The 26,425-nt window shown below is 46.4% G+C and overlaps 1 protein-coding gene across 10 annotated transcripts in view; it reads left to right on the forward strand.

The window, feature by feature from the left end:
• The window catches only part of RAP1GAP2 (RAP1 GTPase activating protein 2), a 216,333-nt gene that overhangs the window by 163,761 nt on the left and 26,147 nt on the right, over positions 1 to 26,425 (forward strand). For all 10 annotated transcript variants that reach the window (XR_006341203.1, XM_043903404.1, XM_043903405.1 and 7 more), the window contains 6 exons: positions 6,449 to 6,527; positions 7,318 to 7,371; positions 10,361 to 10,444; positions 15,315 to 15,415; positions 18,075 to 18,204; positions 21,137 to 21,292. Coding sequence is in view for 9 of the 10 variants with exons in the window: in XM_043903404.1 (XP_043759339.1) it covers positions 6,449 to 6,527; positions 7,318 to 7,371; positions 10,361 to 10,444; positions 15,315 to 15,415; positions 18,075 to 18,204; positions 21,137 to 21,292 (604 nt within the window). In the remaining variant the exon portion in view is untranslated. The remainder of the gene's footprint in view (positions 1 to 6,448; positions 6,528 to 7,317; positions 7,372 to 10,360; positions 10,445 to 15,314; positions 15,416 to 18,074; positions 18,205 to 21,136; positions 21,293 to 26,425) is intronic.

The raw sequence follows: 26,425 nt of genomic DNA on the forward strand, positions 1-26,425 counted from the left end.
CAGGGATTGAACCCAGGTTTCCTGCATATTGGAGATAATTCTGTGCTGTTTAGAAGTAAGGGTGAGCCCTGGAACATTCAGGGGTCTTTCCACATGGAACCACTTTTGTTGTTTCGGGTCAACAGCGTTTGAAATCAATGCCTAGGGGAGTGATTTCCCTGGTGGTCCAGTGGCTAAGACTCTACCCTCCCAGTACAGGGGGCCTGGTCAGGGAACTAGATCCCACATGCTGCAGTGAAGATTTCGCATGCTGCAACTAAAAAAATCTTGCGTACAACAAGATCGAACGCTATGGAAAACAGTGTGGAGATTTCTTAAAAAACTGGAAATAGAACTGCCATATGACCCAGCAATCCCACTTCTGGGCATACACACTGAGGAAACCAGATCTGAAAGAGACACGTGCACCCCAGTGTTCATCGCAGCACTGTTTATAATAGCCAGGACATGGAAGCAACCTAGATGCCCATCAGCAGATGAATGGATAAGGAAGCTGTGGCACATATACACCATGGAATATTACTCAGCCATTAAAAAGAATTCATTTGAATCAGTCCTAATGAGATGGATGAAACTGGAGCCCCTTATACAGAGTGAAGTAAGCCAGAAAGATAAAGAACATTACAGCATACTAACACATATATATGGAATTTAGAAAGATGGTAACGATAACCCTATATGCAAAACAGAAAAAGAGACACAGAAATACAGAACAGAATTTTGAACTCTGTGGGAGAATGTGAGGGTGGGATATTTCAAAAGAACAGCATGTATACTATCTATGGTGAAACAGATCACCAGCCCAGGTGGGATGCATGAGACAAGTGCTCGGGCCTGGTGCACTGGGAAGACCCAGAGGAATCGGGTGGAGAGGGAGGTGGGAGGGGGGATCGGGATGGGGAATACGTGTAAATCTATGGCTGATTCATATCAATGTATGACAAAAATAAATAAATAAATTAATTAATTAATTAAAAAAAAAACAAACCAAGATCGAAGATCCCTCATGCTACAACTAAGACCAGGCACAGCCGAGTAAATAAATACTAAAAAAGAAATGCATAGGATTCTTTTTTTTTTTTTTTTAAATGCCCTGGGGAGTTAAGCTCAAATGTGGCTCTCCCAGTAGAAATCCAGTGAGCGGGGTGGCAGAGGGAAGCCATTCCCCAGCTAGGAAGTTGGGTAATCACAAAGTGTACCGAAAGCCAGATGTAAAAAAAAATTGGCTCCATGGCCTAGTAACTTCACCAGGCACAAAGAAGAAATTACGCAGAGATGAAATTCCCCTGCTGGCAGTGACTCTTACCCCAGCTTCTTCCTCATTCCCTGTCGGCTTCTGGATTATTTAATTGATGTCTTAGAGCAACCAGCTCTCCAGCTAAAATCTGAGGATTCTGACAACATCTCTGTGTGCTGTGAGAGCTGCCAAGGAGAATCTCCTTACAACTTGGAGATGCGTAATGAGCCTGAGTAGATGTCACCTTTTCAATGTGTGTGTGTGTTCAGTCGCTAAGTCATGCCCAACTCTTTTGTAACCCCATGGACTGTCCACTAGAGTCCTCTGTCCATGGAATTTTCTAGGCAAGAATACTGGAGTGGGTTGCCATTTTCTACTCCAGGGGATCTTCCCGACCCAGGGAGTGAACCTGCGTCTCTCGTGTCTCCTGCATTGGCAGGTGGATTCTTTACCACTGCGCCACCTGGGAAGCTCCACTTTTCTTAAGTTTGGATATAAAAAGAAGGAGAGCAAAAAAACAAAAAACAGAAACCCTAATAGTTTGGTGAAAGAAAAGATCCTGCATCTAAAAAAACATAATGTTTAGAAGGTAGGAAAATATCCAAGCTTTGGAAAGGATTTATTATAGCAAGCCAAGTTAAATTCCGATATCCATTAACTTTGTATTTTCAGCAAACCTCTAGAAAAAATAAACTGTTTTAAAGACAAAAGATTAGGGACATCCCTGGCTGTCCAGTGGTTAAGACCTGGGGGTTGAACCCACATCTCTTGCATCTCTTGCATTGGCAGGCAGATTCTTAACCACTGCGCCACCAGAGAAGCCCATTATGTTCAACCCATGCTATTATATTGGAAATTTCTTTTGAAGCAGGTGCTTTTCTAGGAGGGCATACGTGACTAAATTTAACATGAGGTGAAAAACCTGACCAGGTCAATAACAGTAATGGAATAAGTTGAAAAGTTCTCAAAGAATTCTCTCTCCAGAAGTTTCTAGATCTAGATGGTTTGCAGGTAGTTATTCGAAACTTGTAAAGAACAGATTTCATTTAGAACTTCAAAGATAAATAGGAATTTTTAAAGCTACCTAAAAATAGATTATGTATGAATGACAACCAGGCTGAGAGCAAGTTTCTTATCAGCCATGGGACAGTGGGACAGTAGCTTTAAAATGGTGGAAGAAAAAAAAAAGAAAAAAAGAAAAATAAAATGGTGGAAGAAAGCTGTTCAAACATTTAAAAAAATGAAGGGAGTACATTATTCACAGAATCTAACTGAAAGAATCACTAAAGGGTATACTTCAGCTAGAAGAAAAGAAAAACCAAAAGAAAAGATGCAACTAAAAAGTAAGAAAAAATGGATAAACTATGTTGATATATTTAATTACTGACTGGAGAAAAGAAGTAATTTTTTTAAAGAAAAAGTTCGTGAATTAAATTTATAAACAAATATAGGAAAGACAGTGGGAAGGAAAGAGTTCAGTAGCTCTTGTGTCTCCTTCCTTCCTCAGGAGAGAGATAGCAAGTAAGTTTAGAGTTTGTTGGAAAAATATAAATAGGTGTATTGGAAGTTATAGAAATACAATATCCCTCTTAAACTAACAGAGGGATAAAGAGAATTTTAAAAAGTTTACCAAACTGAAGGCAGGGAAGGAGAAAAAAGACAAAACACAGGGTTATTAAAAACACAAAGTGATAAAAACGATTCCAAGTATATTAGTAAGCACAAGTACAAATAGTTTATGAAAATATCGGGCTATCGGATTGAACTAAAATGCAGCTGTATTCTACTTATCAGAGTCATGTCTAAAGAAAAATGACATGGAAAGATTTAAAATGAAGAAATAGAAAAAGGTATTCTGGAAAAATATGAGCAAAGAAATCTGGCGTAGCAATAGTACTGTTGGAAAAAAATAGAATTTCAAGGAAAATGCATCAGTAGAGATAAAACGAGCACTCTTGTAAGTTGGGAATCCTTCCCTACTCCTGATTTTCTTGCTTTGTGTAGCACTCCTGGCTCTCTCCACCCTCTTGGTAGGTACATTTGCAGTAGGAACTTGATGTAGGTAGCTGCGTCCTTTCCCCTCTTGAAGCTCTCTGCCCTCGAGCCGCTCCCTCTGCTCCCTGTATTGTGGTCTCACCTGAGGAGACCCCAGGAGAGGAGGTGTGTCCCTGCCCCGGACTGCCTGTGACTGCTGGATAACTCTGGGCTTTAGTTTAAACATCCGTTTCACCTTCACGCTAAGCTACTGTGCTTCCTCTCCATCTTTATCAGTACCACAGGAGTTATTTTCATTTCCAACTGCCTTACTTTTTTTTTGGCCATGCTGTGTGGCGTTTGGGATCTTAGTTCTCTAAGACCCGAGCCCTCTGCAATGGGAGTGCAGAGTCTTAACCACTGAACCACCAGCGAAGTCCCCAGCTGCCTTACTTTTAATTTCTTTTTTTTTTTTCTGATTTTGTTCATAACTTGGGCCAGGAAAGATGCTCTTTACTGGACCCCTCAGAGGCCTTAGTCTACATGATGATCAAAAGAACAGTCCACCTGGAAAGTCTAACAGTCATGAACTTATACTTAGTAACATAGTCTTCAGTTAAAAGAGGCAAATGCTGATAGGAATGTGAGTAGACAAATCCTCAGCTGCAGTGGGAAATTTCAGGAATGCCTCTTAGATACCGATGGACCAAGCAGACACAAAAATTGTGAGGATATAGATTTGAACAACACAGTTAACAAATTTGATCCTCTGACATACATTCCTGAACTCAACAAAAGAAAAAAAGACATTCTTTTTCAAGCTCACATGGACATGAAAAAACAGTCCATGAATCAAGTTAGCAAATTTCAAATATAAATGTCTTATATGGAGGCTTCTCTTGTGGCTCAGTTGGTAAAGAATCTGCCTGTGATGCGGGAGATGTAGGTTCGATCCCTGGATTGGGAATATCTCCTAGAGAAGGGAAAGGCTACCCACTCCAGTATTCTGGCCTGGAGAATTCCATAGACTGTATAGATGATGAGGTTGCAAAGAGTTGGACATAACTGAGTGACTTTCTAACTAATGTAATATGTTATATTCCCAGAATATACAAAAATTAAATTAGAAGTCAGCAATTAAAATGCTGAAAGATAAAACTCATACATTTGGAATGGTAAAAAAAAAAACCAACAAAAAAACCCCAAAGACAACCTTCTTAAATAACTCATGTGCTGAAGGGGAAATCACAAAAGAACTGACAAAATATTTAGAACTAAGTGACAGTGGAAATACCACCTATCAATGTGTGGGATGCAGCTAAAGTGGTACTTAGGGAGAGATGTATAGTTTTAAATGCATTTGTAAAAAAGAAGAAAGATTCAGTGTGTAAGCATGCAAGTTGGGATGTTAGAAAAAGTATGTTGTTGTTCAGTTGCTAAGTTGTATCCCACTCTTTGCGATCCCATCGACTGCAGCATGCCAGGTTCCCCTATCCTCCACTATCTATAGAGTCGGTGATGCTATCTAACTATTTCATCCTCTGCCTCCCCCTTCTCCTTTTGCCTTCAATCTTTCCCAGCATCAGGGTCTTTCCCAATGAGTCAGCTCTTGGCATCAGGTGCCCAAAATATTGCGGCTTTAGCTTCAGCATCAGTCCCTCCAATGAAAATTCAGAGTTGACTTCCTTTAGGATTGACTGGTTTGATCTCTTTGCTGTCCAAGAGACTCTCAAGAGTCATCTCCAGCACCACAATTTGAAAGCATCAGTTATTTGGCGCTCAGCCTTCTTTATGGTCCAGCTCTCACATCCATACATGACTACTGGAAAAAAAACAACCATAGCTTTGACTGTACAGACCTTTGTCAGCAAAGTGTTGTCTCTGCTTTTTAATACACTATCTAGGTTTGTCATAGCTTTAGGCAAGGCAGAAACCAAAGAAAATAGAAGGAAAGAAAAAAGGCAAGAAGTAGAAAGCAAAAAAAAAAAAGAATAGAAATAGTAAACAAATTAAAAGCTATCTCTTTGAAAAGATTAATAAACTAACCCCCCAGCAAGGGCTGATAATGACAACAGAAAAGATACCAACAGATACTATTTCTGCAATGAAGGAAGGGATACAACTACAAATAGAAATGAAGTCTTAAGAGAACACCAAAAACAACTTTATATTAATGCATTTGATGGATAATTTTATAGAATAAAACATAAATTACCAAAATTGACTCAATGAGGAGTAGAAAACCTTAACATTCACCGTTAAAGAACCTAACTGGGAGCCAACAGTATCCTCCAAATGAAAAACAGCAGGCCCAGAGATTTCACAGACAGATTTTAGCAAACCTTTAAGGGACAGAAAATTCCTATGATGTACAAACTATTTCAAGGGATGAGATGCTTCCTAGCAAGTTTTTGAGGCTTGATATTAAAACTTGACAAGGGAAGTACAAGAAAATAAAATAGGCCAGTGTTGCTACTGAACGTAGGTATGAAACTGTAAATGAAATATCAACCAGTTAAATTCAGGAGGATATGAAAAAAATAATACAGCATAAGCAAGTGAAGTTTTACCCAGGAAATGAAAAGATAGCTCAACAGAAATGTAATCCACCAGGTTAACAGATTAAAAACCATATGATGATCTCAGCAGATGCAGAAAAGCATTCGGTAGAATTCAACACTTTCATAATGTGCTGAATGAATCAGGGGAATGGGCTAAATTTAGAATCTTATGGTGAATCTCTTTATAAAGCAACTCGCATCCCATTTATATTTTGAGTAAGTCCAGATTTTCAAATATTAGGTTTTCTTTTCTTAAAGGTTTAATTGCATGTCAGACCCGAATATATCCAGCAGCTCTGCCCACTTCTTCTGGAGAACACAAAAAACCCACCAAGAAGCAAAAAAATAATGTTGAATTTGAAGGTGACTATTTGCATTTCCTGTGTTTCAGCTGCAGTCAGCTGTACCCAGCAGGTTGTTTGAGTATCCATTTCCTGTGGGGTCCCTAAGTAGGATTCTGTTTTCCCATTTAAGTCGGGGGCACCCAGTGGGTCGGGTCCTCATGTCTGAGGCAGGTCTGACCCAGGGGTGACTTGAATCAAGCACCTGCTTTGTGGCCTGTCATAACCTCAGCCACCTTCCTCATTGACTCCATTTCTGTGGACTCTCCTTTCCCATCTTCATCCATCTCGTGAAAGGTGATCTTCACCCCTTCTCATCTTTTGGACGTGTGTAGGTCCAAAGTGAAGACGGTGCATGAGCGGATTCCCTTGGCCGGACTGAGCAAGTTGCCCAGTGTCCCTCAGATTGCAAAGGTAAAAGCTGGCACCAAGAGGAGGTGGCTTCCTCTTTTAGGCCGGATCTTGGGGGGCGCAGGCTTGTCCTGGGTGGGCTCTGCCTTTGGGAAGGAGGAACCACTGTCCTCTTGGACCCTTGACTGCATGCATGGGGTGGGGGAGCTGTTGGTGGATACCCCAAAATCCCTACCCCAAAATCCCTGCTCCATCTCATCCTTGCTGCTGAGGCTGCTGAGGGAACAGGCTGCTCTTACCCCAGGTTCTTACCCCAAGTTCACAGCTAGTTCAGGAGACCAGAGAAATGGAGAGACAGGCCTGGGTATAGAGAGTAGGGTAGGGCTTCAGAGGAGGATGGAGGGGAGGGGGCAGCTGGGAGCCTTCACAGCAGAGGATGGTTGGGGTTGAGGGATGGTCAGGCTGTTGATCCAGACAGAGGAGCCCCTCAGGTAAGGAACCATCAGTGGGTGGAGGGGCCCAGGTCCCTTCTCTGGGATACTGGGAACTGAGTCAGAAAAGTGGGGCAGGAAGGATGATCAGCTGCATTGGGTTGGACCCACACTCTGGGAGTGGGAAGGCCAGGCAGAACGGTGCTGGATACCTTTGGTGGCCTCACTTCAGTGGGAAACCCCAGGAAGGACCCTAGACTTTCCTGACCACACACGAGTGACCAGCAGTGCCCAGCATCTGACCCCAGACCCCCGGGCCCTGCAGGTCGTGGCCTCATGCTCTTTCTCTTGGTGGGCAGGGCAGCCCAGGTGCGCTCCGTGGACGCGGCCCCTGAGCTGTGCGTTTCTCTCTCTCCGCTCAGGCTTTCTGTGACGACGCAATGGGGCTGAAATTCAACCCTGTCCTGTACCCCAAGGTGAGGACCATCCCCTTCCCCCTGACTCAGGCCGCTGCTGCTTGCTTGGATTTGCATGCCTGTGGCTCCGTGGGAAGTTCTCTGCATCTTGGGGATTTTTGTGGGGTCTCCATGACAAACCGCTGTGTCTTCCCCTCTCCCTGCCCACCCCTTCATGAACTGATCTGCTGGAGACCTATCCTCAGCCACGCCTGGGTCTCCGGCCCCCATCGATTGGTCCCCAGTTTCGTGGAGACAGCAGATGGGCAACAGTTTTTCCGTCTCACCCTGATTGAACCTCCCCAAGGCGGGTGCTGGGCTGGGGAGTGATTCTGCCTCTAGGTGGGGGGCTGCTGCAGACCTGGTCAGCCATGAGCATGGAGCGGGGGAGCAAGCAGAAGGCAGAACCCCACTAAGAAATACAAGGCCAGACCTCGGCTCCCTGTTGCTGACGTTACTGCAGTTCTGAGGCCTCACAAGCTAGGCCTCTTCCACCGGGCTCTCGTTAATCGACTCGGCTGGTCCTCTGTTAACAGCTTCTTTAGGATTGGCCTGATCTTGACCCCAGTTCTGATATGGGGGTGTGGGTGGAAACAAAAGCAGTACTAACAAAACGAACTCATAAGCCCACTTAAGAATAACTCGGCGTGAAAGGACCTAAATCATGCATGAACAGTGAATTGCTTTAAATCGGTCACAGGGGGATTTCCTTGGTAGTCCAGTGGTTAAGACTTCAAGTTCCCAATGCAGGGGGCATGGGTTTGATCCGCGGTTGGGGAACTAAGATCTCGCATGCTGCACAGTGCTGCCAAAAAGTAAAAATACAATTTTTTTTTTAAATGAAAAAAGAAATCGGCCGTAGGAAGAGACTCAGGGCATTGGCTACTGTTTTGCGTGCCTGCAGGATGTAGGCAGAGATCGTGCAAGCTGGTTGGCGCTCCCAAGTGTACACTGTGGGCCATCTGAGGCTGGCTGGGGCTGGTCAGTCCATTTCTTGAGTCCCAGTTCTGACAACCAGGAACCAGGAGGTGAAACGTCTGGTGGTGGTGTGTATGAAGAGGGACCCTGTCCTGGTTGGAACACCCCAAACCCCTAGAACCAACACCTCAGATCTTCACGATTGTGCTGGACACACTATTTGTCCCCATGCGGTGGCAGAGTTAATGGCAGAATCTTCTCCCATGTGGAGAATGTGCCAGAATCCTTCTCCTCTAAGACAGCTCTTTCACTGCATCCGAGCATCCAAGGCACTTCCCAGTAAAATGCTGCGCTCCATCGAACATTTTCTATCACTCAGACTGCCCTCCCCTTTGTAATTAAAGCTGAATTACTGAGGTTTAACCAAACATCAAAACCCCATCATAAAGCCCTAACTTAACTACAAATTTGGCAATTTTTGTTGTCAAATCATAGCCACCGATGACTCTTATTTTTGTAGTGTTCCCTCTGTAGCTTGTAAAGCCTCCGGCTCTGGGAATAATGGAAGAGCAGCTGTATTTTCATGTTTTCTAGATTGGAAGGATTGCTTCGTCCGGCTGGGATGTTCATCTGGCTGAGATGTGTGCATGTTTTTACAGTTCACAGAGTTTAGAATGTTCCTTGGAAGGTGTCCATGGCTCAGTGCCTCTTCCTGGGCAGGGCAACTGCTCCGAGCCTTTGACTCATCCCAGGCGGGAGTCGGGGGGCGCCCTCTGGGGTCGGGCAGTGCTGATCTTCCAGGTGAAGCTGAGACGTGTCCATTTTATCAGGCAGCTGAGAGCCACAGAGAGAGATGTCGTGTGACAGCTGACATGGGTCACGTACTCGGGCCAACAAGTCGTGCCTGGTTTGTTCCTCCCGTAGCATCTCATGTGGTCCAATCCTTCCTTTTTATTGCAGAGAACAGCCACCAAGTCTTCTCTTTCCTAACAATCTGGTCCAGCTCTGATCTTTCTAGCGGGTTTACCTAGATGTTGATGATAATCGCCGCTGTCTGCTCTGTACTTCATATGCCCCGTTTCCCTGAATCTTCACATTCACATGTCTTCATTGAACAGATGAGGAAACTGAAGCCCGAGGAAGTTAAGTGGTTTAATCAAAGCTGCACAGGTAAAAGCAGTGGACTGAAAATTAGAGATTAGTGTTTCTGACCAACTCTTTGAAACACAAGAGACAATTAGATGGAACCAGTGGTCCGGATTTTTGTTTGTTTTTTCTTTGCTTATTGAATTAGGGTATGTTCCTCCTTAGAGATCTCTCATTTTACGGATAAGGGGGATTGAAGTCTGGACAGGAGCAGCGCCTTGCTCAAAATCACTCTGCTGGACTTCCCTGATGGTCCAGTGATTAAGAATCTGCCTGCCAATGCAGGGGACATGGGTTCGATCCCTGTTTGATCCCTGATGCAGGAAGATCCCATGTGCTGTAGACCAGCTAAGCTTGTGTGCCATAACTGCTGAAGACTGCATTCTCTGGAGCCCATGCTTTGCAACAAGAGAAGCTGCCGCAATGAGAAGCCCATGCACCGCAGTTAAGAGTAGCCCCACTTGCCTCACTTAGAGAAAGCCCGTGCACAGCAGTGACGATCCAGCGCAGCCAAAAAAAAAAAAAAAAAGTCACACTGCTGATGAGAGGTGAAATTAGAGCTACCATCATCCTTGATGACTATGGTTTTGGGGTCCCAGCTTCACTTTTCACTCCCCAGGTAAAAACACTGGGGTCAAATCAGTTCCCTGTGTCCTGCTGGACTATCTGTGTGCACAGGCATTGGCTGATAGATCTAGATGGAAATGGAATGGGTGACCCAGAGGTTTCATCACTGGGGGAAGCCCAGGGGCTGGAAGCTAGCTGAGACCTTCGGAGCTGCATCCTGACTGTGTCCTTGACTTCATCTCTTCTCTTCCTCCATGTGTGGACATCTCATATCAACTGGGGCCCGTCCGCCACTGAAATGGGTACTTCCCCTTCCTCCTGCCTCCTCACTCTGCCTCCAGGTTAATAATCTGATTTCTTTTATTCCCACATTTTCCAGGCCTCCCAGATGATTGTGGCCTACGACGAGCATGACGTCAACAACACATTCAAATTCGGGGTCATTTACCAGAAAGCCAGGCAGGTAAGCATCACGAATCCACACTGCTCACTTGAGCCTGTGCTTTCTCCCTGGGGACGCTTGTTTTTCCGTTTCCCACACACAAGAGCGCCTGGATTAGGTTCTTAAATATTGTGAGTACAACCATCCTGTCCAGATAAGAATTAGACTGGAGGTGGCAGAGTCTTCAAGGTAGGCTGCTGCTCTCAAAAAGGCTTGCATATCCTTGAAACAGCGATATAATTTTTCATTCAGTGAATTCTAGTTTTTGCTGGCTTACTTCTGCTTGTGTTTAACAATGGTCTGTTGGTCACAGGAAAAATCAGACAGGGTGGAGGGGAATGGCTTAGTGAAGGCTGCTTTCTTTCTGCCTACCACTCTCCTCGCTGGGAATTCGCTTGTGCTCCCCAGATGTGAGTAGTGTCCTGGCATTGAGTGTGTGCTCTCTGCCCAGGTCTGTGTTCATTGATGTCATGCTGGTGGCTTCCAATAAGCCATGATGAAAGTGTTCACACCATGGAAATGGGCAAACACCAGAGCTGCTGTTTTTTTCTCTCTTTGGAGAGCAAGTTGTTAAAATTTTTACCAGTATACCCTGTTCATCCTTCTCTTTCTCTTGGGGTGTTTCATGTGCTTCTTTGGAGTCAGTTGACAGGAACGGTGTTTCTCAAAGTGTGTTCCATGAGACCCTAGTTGACCAGAATGGTATTTCTCAAAATGTGTTCCGTGAGACCTTAGTTGACCAGAATGGTGTTTCTCAAAGTATGTTCCATGAGTCCGGCGAGGTACTCTATGAACAAATGAGTTCCGGGTGGAGTGATCAGTTGTGTGGGAACATTTTAAAGGTTCTGAGAACCCTCAAAGTAGATAACTCTTTATAACTTTGTTGAACTCAGTATTTCCCATACTCATTTGACCACAAACTTCCCATCTTTCCTACCATGAACATTTATTAACATCCTGAGAAGTGGTCGGCTGAACATACCACTATTTCCTCATCTGTGTTGTATGGGAGAAGGTTCCACATCCATTTCATCTTCGTATCATCCAAGAGCCTAGCACAGTGACTTTATAGAAATACACTCAATTTTTTGTTATCTGAATGAATGAATGAATAAAATTTTGGCCTTCCTGATGGCAGGTCAATAGTATTTTTCAGTATTACCTCTGTCATCTCTTTTGCGTGACAACATCTTTCTTGGCTGGGTGATAGCTGACTTCCTTGTCTGAAGATATTAGACCACAAGAGGCATGTGTTTGCTTAAAAACTCTCTAATTAATGAAGGCTTGAGGAGCTGAAAGACCAACACAGATGAATCTTATAATGTAAGAGAATTATTCAAGTAGCTGCTCTAATTATTTTCACATATTGCATTTTTATTTTGTACAGCTCTGATAATACAGTCCCACTAATTAAAGTTCTTTGCTTGTGAAATTTACCAAAGCAGATCTCATAAGGTGATTACAGCCCAATGTTCCAGCAAAATTATAATTACTGAACATTAACCATCCACCTCAGAGAAGGAATCTGAGGGAGTCTGCATGTTGTTTATGTACCTGACGTAACTTAGGCAAGGAGTGGGTGCAAGGACAGGTAAAAGTCTCTTCTTAAAAAACATGGATTGTTGTTTTGCAAACCTACAGTAGGAGGGATTAATATGAACATTTGCTGTGTGAAAGCCCTATGCTGGCCCTAGAATATAAATAAGCCCCATCTGACTCTGTTTGTCAGGCACTTTGCTAAGCACTGTGGAGGATACAGCAGTGACTCGGAACCCCTCCCTGAGTGCATGATCAAGCTCAAGGCCAATACAAAAATAAAGATAGTAATCCCAGACAGAGTTAAATCCTGGAGAGAGGTACACACCCCAGAACGTAAGCTAGATTGTCTTTTTTTCAGGAGAAGAGGTACATTGTCTGGAAGTGGTTATTCTACTGAACCCTAGCTTCCTGACCTGAGGCAGACAGCGTATTGGGCTAGAGTTGCGATAGATCAGGCATTGGGAAACATTTTCTATAAAGGGCCAGACAGTAAGTATTTTAGACTTCCTGGACCACACTGTTTGTGTTGCAACTATTCAACCCTACCTTTGTAGTACAGAAGGAGCCACAGACAGTATTAAATGAATTGGCCTGGCTGTGTTCCAATAAAACTTTATTTATAAAACAGGCAGCAGGCCAGACTCGGCACCCCGGGACATAGTCTGCTGGCCCCTGCTAGAGAGCATTGTTTCTCCAACTTTAGACATTTACAAACTATATCCAAGATCATATCATTCTACTTTTCTGTTTTTTTTAATTGCACCTACACTGTTCTTCCCAGGTGGCTGAGTAGTAAAGAATTCTCCTACCAGTGCAGGAGACATGGGTTCAATCCCTGGGTCGGGAAGATCCCCTGGAGAAGTAACCCACTCCAGTATTCTTGCCTTTGAAATCCCATGGACAGAGGAGCCTGGCGGGCTACAGTCCGTGGGTTCACAAAAGAGCTGGACATGACTTAGCAACTAAACAACAAAAACAACAATCACAGTCTGTGTAACCATTCACCCACCGAGGGGCAGACAGCTGGGTTGTTTTCAGTTTGGGGCTATGATGAATAAAGCCACTGTGAACATTTGTATACAGTTTTTTATGTGAGCAGAAGTTTTCATTTCTCTGGGATAAATATTTAGGAAGACAATTGCCTGGGTGTGTGGTGATTATATGTTTAGTTTTGTAAGAAACTACCAAGCTGTTTCCTAGCATGGTTGTTCCATTTTCCATTCCTCCCAGCAATGTGTGAGTGATCCGTTTTCATTACATCCTTGCCAGCATTTGGTGCTGTTACTGTTTTTCATTTTAGCCATTCCAGTAGATGTGTGGTGAGATCTCATTGTGGTTTTTAATTTGCACCTCTCTAATGGCTAGCGATGGGGCTTCCCTGATGGCTCAATGGATAAGGAATCTGCCTGCAGTGCTGGAGACACGGGTTTGATCTCTGGGTCAGGAAGATTCCCCTGGAGGGGGAAATGGCAACTGACTCCAGTATTCTTGCCTGGGAGGTCCCATGGACAGAGGAGCCTGGCAAGCTACAGTCTGTGGGGTCGCAAAGAGTTGGACACAGTGAGAGACTAAGTACATGCACAAGCACAATGGCTAATAACAGTGAGCATCTCTTCTCACCTGAACATCATATTTGCCATCTGTAGATCCTCTTGAGTGAAATGACTGTTCATGTCCTTTGACCATTTCCTAATAGGATTTTTTTTCTACTGTGGAGTTTAAAATTTTTAAATAACAGCTTTATTGAGGTATAACTGACATACCATACAATTCACAACAGCATGTGACGTATATCTCAATAAAGTGCACAGTTCAGTGGTTTGTAGTATATTCACAGAATTGTGCAATTATTACCACTAACTACAGAAAATTTTCATCACCCCTAAAAGAAACTCCATACCTAATAGTCACTCCTGTCATCCCCATTCTCTGTAGCTCCTGTCAGCCACATATTTATTTCTACTATTTCTGTGGATTTGTTGTATATTTCATATAAATGGAATCATAATATGTGGCCTTTGATGTCTAGTTCTTTTACTTAGCATGATGCTTTCAAGGTTCATTCATATTGTGCAAAGAATCAGTACTTTATTCTTTTTTTATGGCTGAATTATATTCCATCGTATGGATATACCACATTTTAGCTTCCCTGGTGGCTCAGATGGTAAAGACTCTGTAATGCAGAGAGACACGGGTTTGATCCCTGGGTTGGGAAGATCCCCCTGGAGAAGGGAATGCCTACCCACTCCAGTATTCTTGCCTGGAGAATCCCATGGACAGAGGAGCCTGGAAGGCTACAGTCCATGGGGTCGAGAAGAATCAGACACAACTGAGTGACTGTCACTTTCACTACGTTTTGTTTATCTGTTTATCAGTTGATGGACATTTTGGTTGTTTCCACCCTGGGAGTATTATGAATAATACTAGTATTAACATTTGCATACAAGCTTTTTTTTTGTATGAACTGTTGTTTTCATGTCTCTTGGGTCTATTCTTAGGAGTGGAATTGCTGGTCATATGGTAACCCCATGTTTAGCTTTTTGAGTAACTGCCAGACTATTTTCCAAAGAAATGGCACCATTTTACATTTCCACCTGCAATGTATGAGGGTTTTGATTTTTCCATACCCTCACCAACACTTCTTGTTGTCTGTCTTTTTTGTTATAGTGTGAAGTGCTGTCTCACTGTGGTTTTGATTACTATTGAGTTTTGAGAGTCCTTTATATATTTCCGATATAAATCCTTTGTCAGAAGTCCTATTATGAATTTTTCAGTTTTGGATTGGTTTATGGTTTCAAGTCTAAGAACTCTTTCCTTCAGCTTTGTCCTTTTATTTTTTTCCTTGAGACTCAATTTATTTTCTGTACCTACTACACAGTGTTGTTGTAAAGACACCATGGTGAAAGCATTTTGTAAATTCTCAAGTATTTTAAAAAGTCACGTATTAATATTATCATATAGTATGCAATGAAAGCATGGCTAACTAGATTAGAAGTTATATATCCACAGGCTTGGGAAAATGTATTATCCATTAAACTTTGCAAGCTTTTAAAAAATCAAGATATCTGAATACTGGTCATGCCTTTTTCTTTTTAAAGTGATCAGTGAGCAGTAGCTCTTGTTCAAATAGAAATCTTCATTAATAGCCCCCCAAAATCCAGCTCTGTTCAGTGAACCCCATTAGCCCTTTCTCCTGAGCATGACAGAGCCACTGGGTGGTGACTGTGCGGAATGGGGAAAGGAAGAAAGGGACCAGGTATCCGGACAACCACATTCCCTCCCTTGGTGGCACCAATAAGCCTTTTTTTTTTTTTTTCCTGAACTCTTGTCCCTGATTCTGTTTCTCTTTCAGACCCTGGAGGAGGAACTGTTTGGGAACAATGAAGAGAGCCCAGCTTTCAAGGAGTTCTTGGAACTGCTAGGGGACACAATCACGCTGCAGGACTTCAAAGGGTGAGTTTTAGCCAAGTGATGGTTCTGTCCCCATTGATGAAGCCCTAGAGGAAGGGTGAGAGCCAACAGCTGCGTTTCAGCAGGGAGGGGGCATGTGAGAGTTAAAAACACACACAAGGAACATGGGGTTACTTTTCAGTAAGTGCTCAGCATTCATTGATTGCATCTCTGAGGAATTTGTGGTACAAGTGGTGGTGGTGGTTTAGTCGCTAAGTCGTGTCCGACTCTTGCGACCCCATGGACTGTAGCCCCCCAGGCTCCTCTGTCCGTGGGATTCTCCAGGCAAGAATACTGGAGTGGGTTGCTATTTCCTTCCCCATGTGGTACAGGGGATAATCCCGAACGGCAGATGACCTGAATCAAGGCATTGACTTTTGCCCTTGGGATGCATGATGAAATCGTTCCACTTGAGATTTGCCTTCCTAATTACAGTTGGCTCAAACTGAGAGTTAAATGAATCCACCTTCCATTCCAGAAGAGCAGGTCATTCACCTGCTAGGCATTCTGGAAAGAGTCCTGTGTAGTTTGGGCTTGGGGGGCGGGGAGTGACGGTTTTAGATAATACACAAAAAAATTGGGTAATAGAGTTGGTGCAAATACCATAATCCTTCTGGCAGGAATCTGTGCAACAGCCTGTGGTTGTGTAAGTGGACAGAGAGAATATTGGGACGGTTGCTTTGAAAACTCAGCCCTTTATTTCCTTTGACAAAGGCAACCCTTGGGGACGGCCTGCAGACCTGGCCAACCTATTCTTTGCTTTGTGGCTGGAGCACAACTAAACCCTCAGATTTCTCCACCTTAACAGCCACCTTAACGGGATTTCTGAACGTGTGAATGCACCTAGCCCCGTGCCTGGCGTGGCATAGGTGTTCAGTAATCACTTACTTCTTCTGCTCCCTTCTCTCATTTTCCTTCTCCTTTTACCTTTTCCCCTCTTCCTCTCCCTTCAAGGTCATCACTGCTGTCTAGAGTCAGTCACACATGGGTCAAAATCTCATCCCTGCCGCTTATTAGCTCTGTGACTTTGAACAAGAGGTTAAGAGGACCTAAGCTCTGCAAACCTCAGTTTCCTTGTCTATAAAAAGGGAGATAAAGATAGCACTGACCCTACAAGCTTGTTGAAGAATTAATATGTATGATGCACAGGAAGCACTTAAGCCAGTTTCATGCACATAGTAAGCACTGGATGTCATTATTATTGTTCTTATTATACCACTTACCATTGGCTCTAAGATGCCATCCTTACAAGATATATCCTGGGACTACCCTGCTGGTCCAGTGGTTAAGATTCTGAACTTTCACTCCAGGGGGCAAGGGTTGGGGAACTAAGATTCTGTATGCTGCAGGGAAAGTGAAAGTCGCTCAGTCGTGTCCGACTCTTTGCGACCCCATGGACTATACAGTCAATGGAATTCTCTAGGATAGAATACTGGAGTGGGTAACCTTTCCCTTCTCCAGGGGATTTTCCCAACCCAGAGATCGAACCCAGGTCTCCCACATTGCAGGTGGATTCCTTACCAGCTGAGCCACAAGGGAAGTCCTTGTGCTTCAGAGAGGCTGCACAGAGTGGCCCCCCAAATAAATAAAACATCAAAAATAAAATACAGGATATATCTTGATTTCAGAGATATTAAAATGCCAAAAAATGTTACATCTTGCAGTTGATGAGATAAAGTACTCAAAGGACCCTGGATACACAAAGAATACACAAAGGCTCAAACCACAAAGGACTCTGGAGATCATATAACCCTATCCCTTTATTTTCTGAGGCCTGGAGAGATTAAGTGATGTGCCCAGTGGCGTGTGCTGACTTCGTGACAGAAGCTGGTCTAGAACCTGTGGAGCTCCTAGCTCCCAGCCTCCTGTGCTTTCCTCCATGTGGGGCTGAGCACACTTCTGGCTTGAATTGCAGTGTTTGGGGGTTGGGGAGGACTTGATGTCCAGGGTCTATTTTATTTCATTTTAAAGGAACCTGTATCCCACTCTGCTTGCTAACGGATATGATCACGACCTGCAGCCATGTTTCTATAAAGGAAGAAGGTGCAACTCCTAGAAGTCCACCCAGTTCCTTAGTATTTTTCTTTCCTGCCTGTGAGGAGGTGGCCGGAGAAGGGAGCCCCTGGGATACCTCCCAGCTGGGTGTTGCCATGGCGGGGGAGGGGAAATCTCCACTTCTGGGACTGAGTGGGTAGAAGTCAGGCATCTGTCCCCTCTTCTTGCTGACTCCGGATACTCTCGGGGGGCATCGGGGCTCACCACCATCAGGATGCCCGACTGCCCTGGCTCAGGGCTGCGGACCTGCCCTTGCAGAGAGAAGGGCTTATGCCCAGGCTTGGGGGCCTCTAGTAGCTGGGGCGGCATTTGTCTGAAACTGTGGCTGGATCTCCGTCTTCCCATGATGTGGAAGGGAGGTGGCCGAGGCTTGGAATGGAGGGTCTGCCTTTGTCTTTTAAATAATAATTTATGGTTGGAACACCAGGGCTCATCTGCTCAGATGAGGGTTATCTGCTTTCCCCACATGGTAATCTCTCTACCCTCCGCTCTTCCATGTCTTCCCATTCATTCTCCTGCCCTTATGTCCTTAGGGAAGGTTGTGCCAAGTCGCCCACTTCCCTTTTCTCTCTCTCTCCCTGCCGCCCCCTGCCTGTTTCCCTGACAGTTTCCGAGGAGGCCTGGACGTGACCCACGGACAGACAGGGGTGGAATCAGTGTACACGATATTCCGGGACAGGGAGATCATGTTCCATGTCTCCACAAAGCTGCCGTTTACCGAGGGAGACACTCAGCAGGTAACCGTGTTCAGGATGGCTTTGGGAGCCCGGGGCGTGCAAGGTGAAAACCTGGATTCAGGCTGGTGTCCCCCAGGGCCCGAGGCCCCTTTTCCCATTTTCATAATCTAGAGGCCTGTCTGTTCAACTTTGTTCCTCTTATCAAAACCTGTCCTACTGCACTGTCACACGGAGGCCGCAGGTCACCAGCCTGGGTGGGAGGCGGGACAGAGTTCTTGGGTACCCCTGTGACTGATGGGGAAATAGTAGTTTAAAGACTGTTTCCCAGGTGATAGGGGCAGAGTTGGGAGCAGAGCCCAGGTGCCCTGATCATGGAGAGTGGTGATGAAAGAGTACATGATGGGGTCTGCACATGGCAGCTTGAAGCCAGCTCTGCCACCTTAGGGCTTTGTGACTCTGGGCAAACTGGTAACCCTGCTGTCTCATTCATCTTATCTGTAAAATGGGGGTTATACCACGAATGTCAGAGGGTAGTGGTGGAGATCACATAGGGTTCCGATTGTAGGGCTCAGTACAATGCCTGGCTTGTGGCAGACTTCCTACCTCGCATCTGTTCACTGCCCACCCTTCTGGCCCAGAGAAGTAACGCTGGTTATTGCACGAGACACCCCCTCACCCCCTACAGCTTTCCTAATCACACAGCCTCACCTCTCAGTGTGCCTGCCGTGGGCAGGAATCCAGCCTTCTGCTTGACTGGAAAACCCTGGATGAGACTGCTTTCCCCCTCATTTGCGGCACAGACAGTTGCATGTCCTCAGGGAGGACCTGGCCTTTTTTTTTTCTTCTTTTTTTAGTTTTGTTACTTTATTTATTTTTTATTATTTTTTTTTCCAGGTTGTGATTTATTGATTTTTTTTTAAAGAAATGTTCTTTGACAAGCAGCATTTTTAAATTTAATGATGTGTAGCTTTGAATTTACTCCTTTAAATTTTTAATGCATTTTTGGTATCTTGTCTAAGAAATATTTGCCTTTTCTCAAGTCATAAAGGTATTCTCCCAGTTTTTGTAAAAAGTTATTTTTAATGGGAGGATAGTTGCTTTACAATGTTGTTAGTTTCTGCTGCACAACGACATGAATCAGCCGTAAGTATACACATAACCCCTCTCCCTTGGGCCTCCCTCCCACCTCCCACTCTCCATCCCCCCGTCTAGGTCATCACAGGGCACCGAGCTGAGCTCCCGGGGCAGGACAGTGGCTTCCTGCTAGTTATCTATGTTATACATGAGGTTGTATGTATATGTCTGTGCTACTGTCTCCATTTGTCCCCCCATCTCCTTCCCTTGCTAGGTCCACAAGTCCATTCTCTACAGCTGCATCTCTATTCCTGCCCTGCAAATAGTTTTTTTTTTTTTTTTTTTTAAAGAGGAGTTGTTTTGTTGGTGAAATAGTCATTTTATTTATTTATTTACTTATTTTGGCCGTGCTCTGTGGCATGCAGGGTCTTAGTTCCCTGACCAGGGATGGAACCTGGGCCCTTGGCAGGGAGAGCCCAGAGTCCTAACCACTGGACTGCCAGGGAATTTCCAACCTACCTTTCTTCCTCATTGAGCCCTGAAACCAGTAGCTGGTCCCTGCTGTGGCCCCGTTGGCCCCGTCCCACCCTTTGTACCATTTTAGTCTCTAGGAAGATAAGGAAGGAACTTGGGCCTTTCACCAAACTCGGACTCTTGTTTCTGAGCAGGGAACCCGGGAGGGAGCACAGATGTAATATTATAAACATAGTGCCTGGCTTCTTAGGAAAAAAGGAAATTGGCAAAGGAGACTGTGATTTGGCTCTAAAATAACTACTGAATGTTCCAGAAACAAATAGGAGCAGGATTCCTTTTGTATCCAAAGTAGGTTTTTGCTCAATGTTTTACCTTCAGCTCTGTTCCTTCACGGCCCCCCTCACCCCCTGCCCAGCCTAAGACTGAGGGCTGTTCTCTGCCTGTCTCAGTGTCTCCTCTGTTAAGTGGGACGTGCACAGAGCTTGACTCTCAGCAAGGACTGAGTAGATATTAATTTTTCATCAGAAGAAATAGGATGATGTGTGTGGAATAAGTGAGACGATTTGTAAAAGTGCCCGGCACAGGGCTCAGTATACAGCAGGTGCTCAGTAAGTGGGAAACTCAATGGGAAACATAGTTTGAATGCAGTAGGTGCTTAATAAAGGAACAAAGCTAGATAAGTACCTAGCCGGGATTTGGTATACAGGAGGGCCTCAACATTTGAAATCACGCATGTGAACAGCCCAGCGTGGTTCCTGGCACACAGTAGGTGCTTGGTGATTGAGATCTCCTGTGACAGCACCTGGCAGAACCTGGGATCCTAAGTCGGGGTCAGATTTTTCTCTCCCCCATGACCGCCACCAAGCCAGGTTGCCCATATTTCTCTAAGCCTGGTTCTTCTCCCTTCTGGCCCCTCCTTCCCGCTCATCCACATTTCCATCAAGTGCTCCCTTCTCTTCCAATCTCCTCTTCCAGGAAGTCTTCTTAGATTACCATTAGGCCTCTGACTTTGCCCCCTTCTCTGCCCCCATAGTATCAGGCACTTTGTGGGTAGTGACTGATTTAGCAATTGCTAAATCGCTTTGTTAGTGGCTTTGTTAATGTTCTCAGGTGGCTCCACCAGTGTTTGTATTCCTCCCAGGTCAATTGTGAGCTCTCTGAGGGCAAAACCCAGCCTCACTTTTTAACCGTTTTCCCTGAGTCCTGAGTCAGAGCTCACTCTACATGGTGTAGAGCTTGGTCCTGGCAACTTAGACATTTTTCTCATTTTTTTTCCTTTTTAGTGGCTTCTAAAGATTGAAAGAAAAAGCTCCCTGGAGAGAGAGGTCTCCGTGTTCCAGGGTTTATGTATAAAGATAGAATAATGAAGAATTTCCTATATAGACCTGTTCTGTTTTCAGGATGTTCCTAACTGGCTCAGAATAATGGAAATCTTTTTGTTTAGCTCCAGAGAAAGAGACACATCGGGAATGACATTGTGGCCATCATCTTCCAAGAAGAAAACACACCGTTTGTCCCCGACATGATTGCCTCCAACTTCTTACACGCCTACATTGTTGTGCAGGCTGAGAACCCAGGCACAGAGCCCCCAACCTACAAGGTGAGGAGAAAGTCGCGTTGGAGGAAGGACATAGAATGAGTAATATCGAGGAACACCAGGGCTTCATGGCTCCTCAGACCATTCTCCAAAAATGTGATAGATTTCCCATGAATTCTCAGGCTTCTGGGATTTGGGAGCGAGACTCTCGGAGAGCGCCTTCTAAAGTCACCTCATCCATCTTGCTGCCCCTGGGCTTCCCAGCCTCCGAGGCTCCCAACCTTCAAGGGTTGAAGAGCTCCCTGTGTCCCTACCTGGAATCTGGTAACGCCGTTTCCTAGAGCAGGGAAGAGCCAGAGAAGAGGGAAAGAGAAAAAGGGGGGAGGGCTGTCAGGAAAGGGGAGAGGAAGGAGGGTGGCATCAAATAAAGGGAAGGAAGAAAAAGGAGAGATGTTCATGGTGAGAAGGGTGGAGAGCAGGGGACCTGGTAGACCTGGCCCCTGGGCGGGCCCTCTGACTTAGCCGTTCTGGGCAAATGACCTCGATTTGAAGACTCACAGGGGGCCGGGGTTGTGAGCCCCTGGGTCTAAGCCTCCTGACGCCTTGACTCAGAGTCCTCGGGGATGTAGCTGAGCCTCAGCTGCCCTCACTTTGCCCCCTCCTGATGGCTGTGTTGCTAAACCTCTCCTTCGCTTCTCCATGAGGACTGAGTTCAACCCCCTGGGTAACAGCTTCTCTATATCACGGTGGTGTTGGGATGCCTGGGATCCTAGGGAGATAGGCTGAGGCAGAGTTTTTAACGTGGATGTTCGACAGTCTTTGAACTCCTTGTAGATAAGGACAAAATGTCAAGTTCACATGCTTCTGTGTGTTTTCTGGGGAGAGAGGCCATAGCTCAAATTCTCAGAGAGCTCCATGCTCCCCGTTAGGAATCACTGTTGTAAGGGAGAGGGAAAAGGAGCCTGGGAAAAGGAAACCGTAGGCCTGAAATGTTTCCTGTACATTTATTTATATGTATTTTGGGTTGCACTGGGTCTTTGTTGCTGAGCTCCAGCTTTCTCCAGCTTGTGGTAAGCAGGGGCTCCTCTGTACATTTATTTATATGTATTTTGGGTTGCACTGGGTCTTTGTTGCTGAGCTCCAGCTTTCTCCAGCTTGTGGTGAGCAGGGGCTCCTCTCCGTTGCGATGTGCGGGCTTCTCGTTGCAGTGGCTGCTCTTGTGGAGGAGCACGGCCTGTGGGGTGGGAGGACTTCAGTACCCATGGCACACAGGCCCAGCAGTTGCGGCTTGTGGACTCTAGAGCACAGGCTCACAAGTGGTGCATGGGCTTGGTTGCTCTGCCACATGTGGAATCTTCCCTGACCAAGGATCGAACCCACCTCCCCTGCTTGGCAGGCGGATTCTTATCCACTCTGTCGCCAGAGAGGTCTCTGTTCTCTCTATAGGAGCTGAGGCCAGTGCTGGTCTTTGGGGTTCCTGAGGCCATAGCACTTCATAGCCATCTTTACACAGTATCAATTTTGCCTGAATATTTTGGGAAAGAAAAATGCTGTTATATAATCATGTTATATAATTTTTATACTAGTACAAACCCAAGTGTATTAAGTACAAAATTCACATCAGCTTTAAAGCCAAATAGAAGGCTTCAGAATAAAACAAAGCTTCCCCCCTAACTCTCTTGTTGAGAAGAGCTGATTCCTTTACATGCCCACGTTCATCCTCTTCTGGTGTTGAGCAGTTTCAGCTGAAAAGTTGGAGAAGCCATGGTTTGGGTGTTTCCTTGAAGGCTTTGGCGGACATGGGTGTCACTTCAAACAGCGGCTTGATTAACTTGTCGGTGGAAGTAAGTGTTCTCGTTCACTGCCTGCTGTCTGTGGGCACTTGGAAGTGACATTAAAAAACCAGTTTCAGGGAAGGGACAGAAGAGGCCGTGAGTGCAGTTCAACAATCGGGACACTCAGACAGCCACCTGGGTCTTCTAATAGCCAGTGGAGGCCAAGAAGGAGCCTCAGAGATGTGTGATAGGAGGGCTCCCAGGCCCTGCTAATCAGTCATTATATGTACATATGGCTCGTCTGCTGGCTGAATGAAGCCTCTTGTGGATGTTTTGTATCTGCTTTTAGTTCCTGATAGGAAATGGGGTTCGGCTAACTGGCTCTTCAGTTTCCAAGAGCTTTAGCGGAATGGGAAAATAGAAGAGAGAAAAAAAATCAAAGATCCAGGGAAGTACCACCCCACCTGCAGTGGTGATGCTGGAAGTCTTTATAAACCAAGTCTCCCCAGCCACAGTCTCTGGTCCAGGGAAATGCACTGTCCTCAGGGAGAGGGTGAGAACCAGAGCTCATAAGGAGAGGGGGCTGCCCATGGAATGTGGGACCTCGGGTTCCACCTGCCAGACAGAACTGAAGCCAGAAGGCAAGACCTGTGAGTGGGGGCTGGGTCCGGGGAGGGGGCGGGGCAGGGAGGAAGATTAGCCTTTCAAAGTGTTCCCCAAATCTTTGTCTATCCATGCTCCCAGCAGCACTCCAGTGATGGGCAGACTGAGGACGACATGGTTAGATCCTTCAGGGGGTCCAAGTGTCACCCCTGCAGGCCTAGGGGCTATGGCAAAGGAGGGTGAGATTTTCCTGGGGGCTGAGCAAGTGCCCCAGGGGCCCCCGCTGGGGAGGACAAACAACAGGAAAGAAGAGGAAGAGGTGAAGGACAGAGGTGGAAATATGCAGGAAAGGTCCCCAGACTGAGAAGCTCTGAAATTCGGGGTTTGGTCCTGGCCCTGCCTCCGACTGCTGTGTGACCCTGCGTCGTTCCTTCCCTCTCTGGGTCTCTGTTGCCTTCTGTGTGAAATGAGGAAGTTGGAGTAGGCAATCTCAGATCCTTTTAGTTCTGACATGCTGAGCTGGGGAAGTAGGGGGAGTTGAGAAAGACGGGCGTGTGTGTGGATTAAGAAGTGGTTTGGGGGAACTCTGTAGTATTTCAGGTGTCCTTTATTAGGTGCAGGTCAGCATGGAAAATAATAAAAGCTTCGTGTGAAAATGGTTACCCGTTACTAGGCATCTGATCTTGCCGGACACTGTGCTTGGCCCCTGAGAGCAGTCTTCTTGAGTTCTCCCAAGCCAGGAAGGCTTCCATTAGTCCTGTTTCACAGGGGGGCAGATTGAAGCTGAGAGCTTAAATCTCATAAGGCCTGAGGCCACTGAGCCTGGAATAGTGGAGCTGGAGTCCTGTCCCTGTCTGACTGTGGTCTTCGTCCCAGAGCTGTCAGGGCAGATGGGAACGTGGACTCATGACCTGGGGTGTGAGTCCCAGAAACATGAAACATCACATCAGAGTGTGTTTCACATGTGAATATCATCCTTACCCTGCTAACTTGAAACTCCAGCTGAACCATCATTAGGAGTCTGTCCCCTCCCACACTCTTCAAGTTCTGCAAAAGCATCAGGAATCTTGTGTGAAGCAGACCACGGGCATGGGCTGCTATCTGTGTACCCGCTTCTCTTCACTACTGGTCTGTTGCTTGGGCAACTTTGTGGTCCCCTAAGGCTTCCAGGCCACGTTTGGACAGGCAGGATCTTAGTAAGCCTGGAGTCGCTGGAGGCTCCCCGCCTCCCTGGTGCATCCTTGTTACCCACAGGCCCATGCCTCCTTCCGCTTTCTAGTCCTGAAGAGTCTCTTCCCTGGAGTCACCTGCTGCCTCTCTCCTTATGAGCCCTGCCCCCACCCCTGCTGGGAGGCCTGGGCTGGATTTAGAAAACAGGAAGGTGAGGTTGTGTTTAGGCAGCTTCTGCTTTCAACTCAGCCACCCAACCGTCCCCAGGAGGAGGGAACAACAGAGGCCCGGGCATTTGGCTGGAAAAGGGTCAGGAGATGGAGCACGTGGGGGTCGAGAATGGCCGTCAAAGGAAGGCTCATCTCTCCTTTCTGTGGGCTTGTCTGGCTGGGTGGCTGGGATGGATTTAAGAGGACATCTTCCCCAGTCAGCACAGACCTGTCTAATGCAAGCCTGAGAAGGAGGGGGCGTCGGGACGGGAGAAGGGCGAGCTGAGCCTGGCCTCTGGCCTCATCCCCGTCAGTAGCCTCTCAGTGGCCTCCCCTCCTCTCCCCCCAGTTTTGGCTCCGTGGGTGGAATTCTTGACTTGTGCCACGGGTGCATGGTGGGTGGTGGAGGGGGAACAGTTTGGCAGCTGGAACCAGCCAAAAATCACGTCAGTCAAACACACACCATTTCCTGACTCCAGGCACTGCAGGGGTGGGGGCTGGCGGGGTGGCGGCAGCTGCGAGGACAGCCCTGTGCTTGGGGAGAGAAAGTCATATTGACTGGCCCTCTCTGGCTCCCTCCCCCTCCACACCCTGGCAGGGCCTTTCCTTGGCCAGGCTCCGAGCTGCCTGCTCACCCCGCCTGGCAGACTCTCTGCATCTGCCCTACTTCACAGGCCCGGGAGGCTGGCGGTGGACCAGGGCTGGGCTCACGTTAGCAGCCGCCAGGGGAAGGGAGAGGGCAGAGTCTCCAGAGAGGCCTGCAGCCTTGTGGGCTGAGAGCAGGTGAAACCAGGGCACCTCTGTGCAGAGGTGGAGGAGAGGTGCAGGCATGGGGCCTGTCCCGAGCCTGGGAGACCCCAGAGCACCTCAGTGCCCCCCTCACCAATTTCCTGCTCATGAGGTGGGCCAGAGGTGCACACCCCACCCAGAGCCTGGGACACCCCCACGCAGAGCACCCCCACCCCTAATTCCCAGCCTCTCCGTGTCCTCTCTGTAGGGTTAGCATCCCAGTCGAATGAGGTAATGAGATAGCATCTCCTGGGCTCTTGTTACTGCCTGAGAATTAGGACTCCCAGCCTGGGCTCTGGTGATTTGTTAGTTCAAGCCTCACCTAGTCTCACCGACCCTTTGTGTCTGAGACCAGGGCTCCCAAACGCCAGTCAACTCATGGCATAGAAACTCTTAGGTACAGACTCCTGGCTCCACCCCAGAGCTGCTGATTCAGTAGGTTCAGGGTGGAGCCCATGCCATTGGCATTTATTTTTAAACACTTGAAGGGATTTTGACGTCTGGCCAGGTTTGGGAGTCAGTGTTGCGGGAGAGAGCCCCAGAGCAGGGTTGGGAAGCTTTGGATTCTCTGTTCATCTCTGGGGTTCATCTCTGGAGCCTTTGCGGGGTTGGCTCCACGGCTCTGGGCATCTGGTTCCTCATCAGGGATC

Source organism: Cervus elaphus, chromosome 5 (assembly GCF_910594005.1).
Source record: "Cervus elaphus chromosome 5, mCerEla1.1, whole genome shotgun sequence".
NCBI classification, from domain to species: Eukaryota; Metazoa; Chordata; class Mammalia; order Artiodactyla; family Cervidae; genus Cervus; species Cervus elaphus.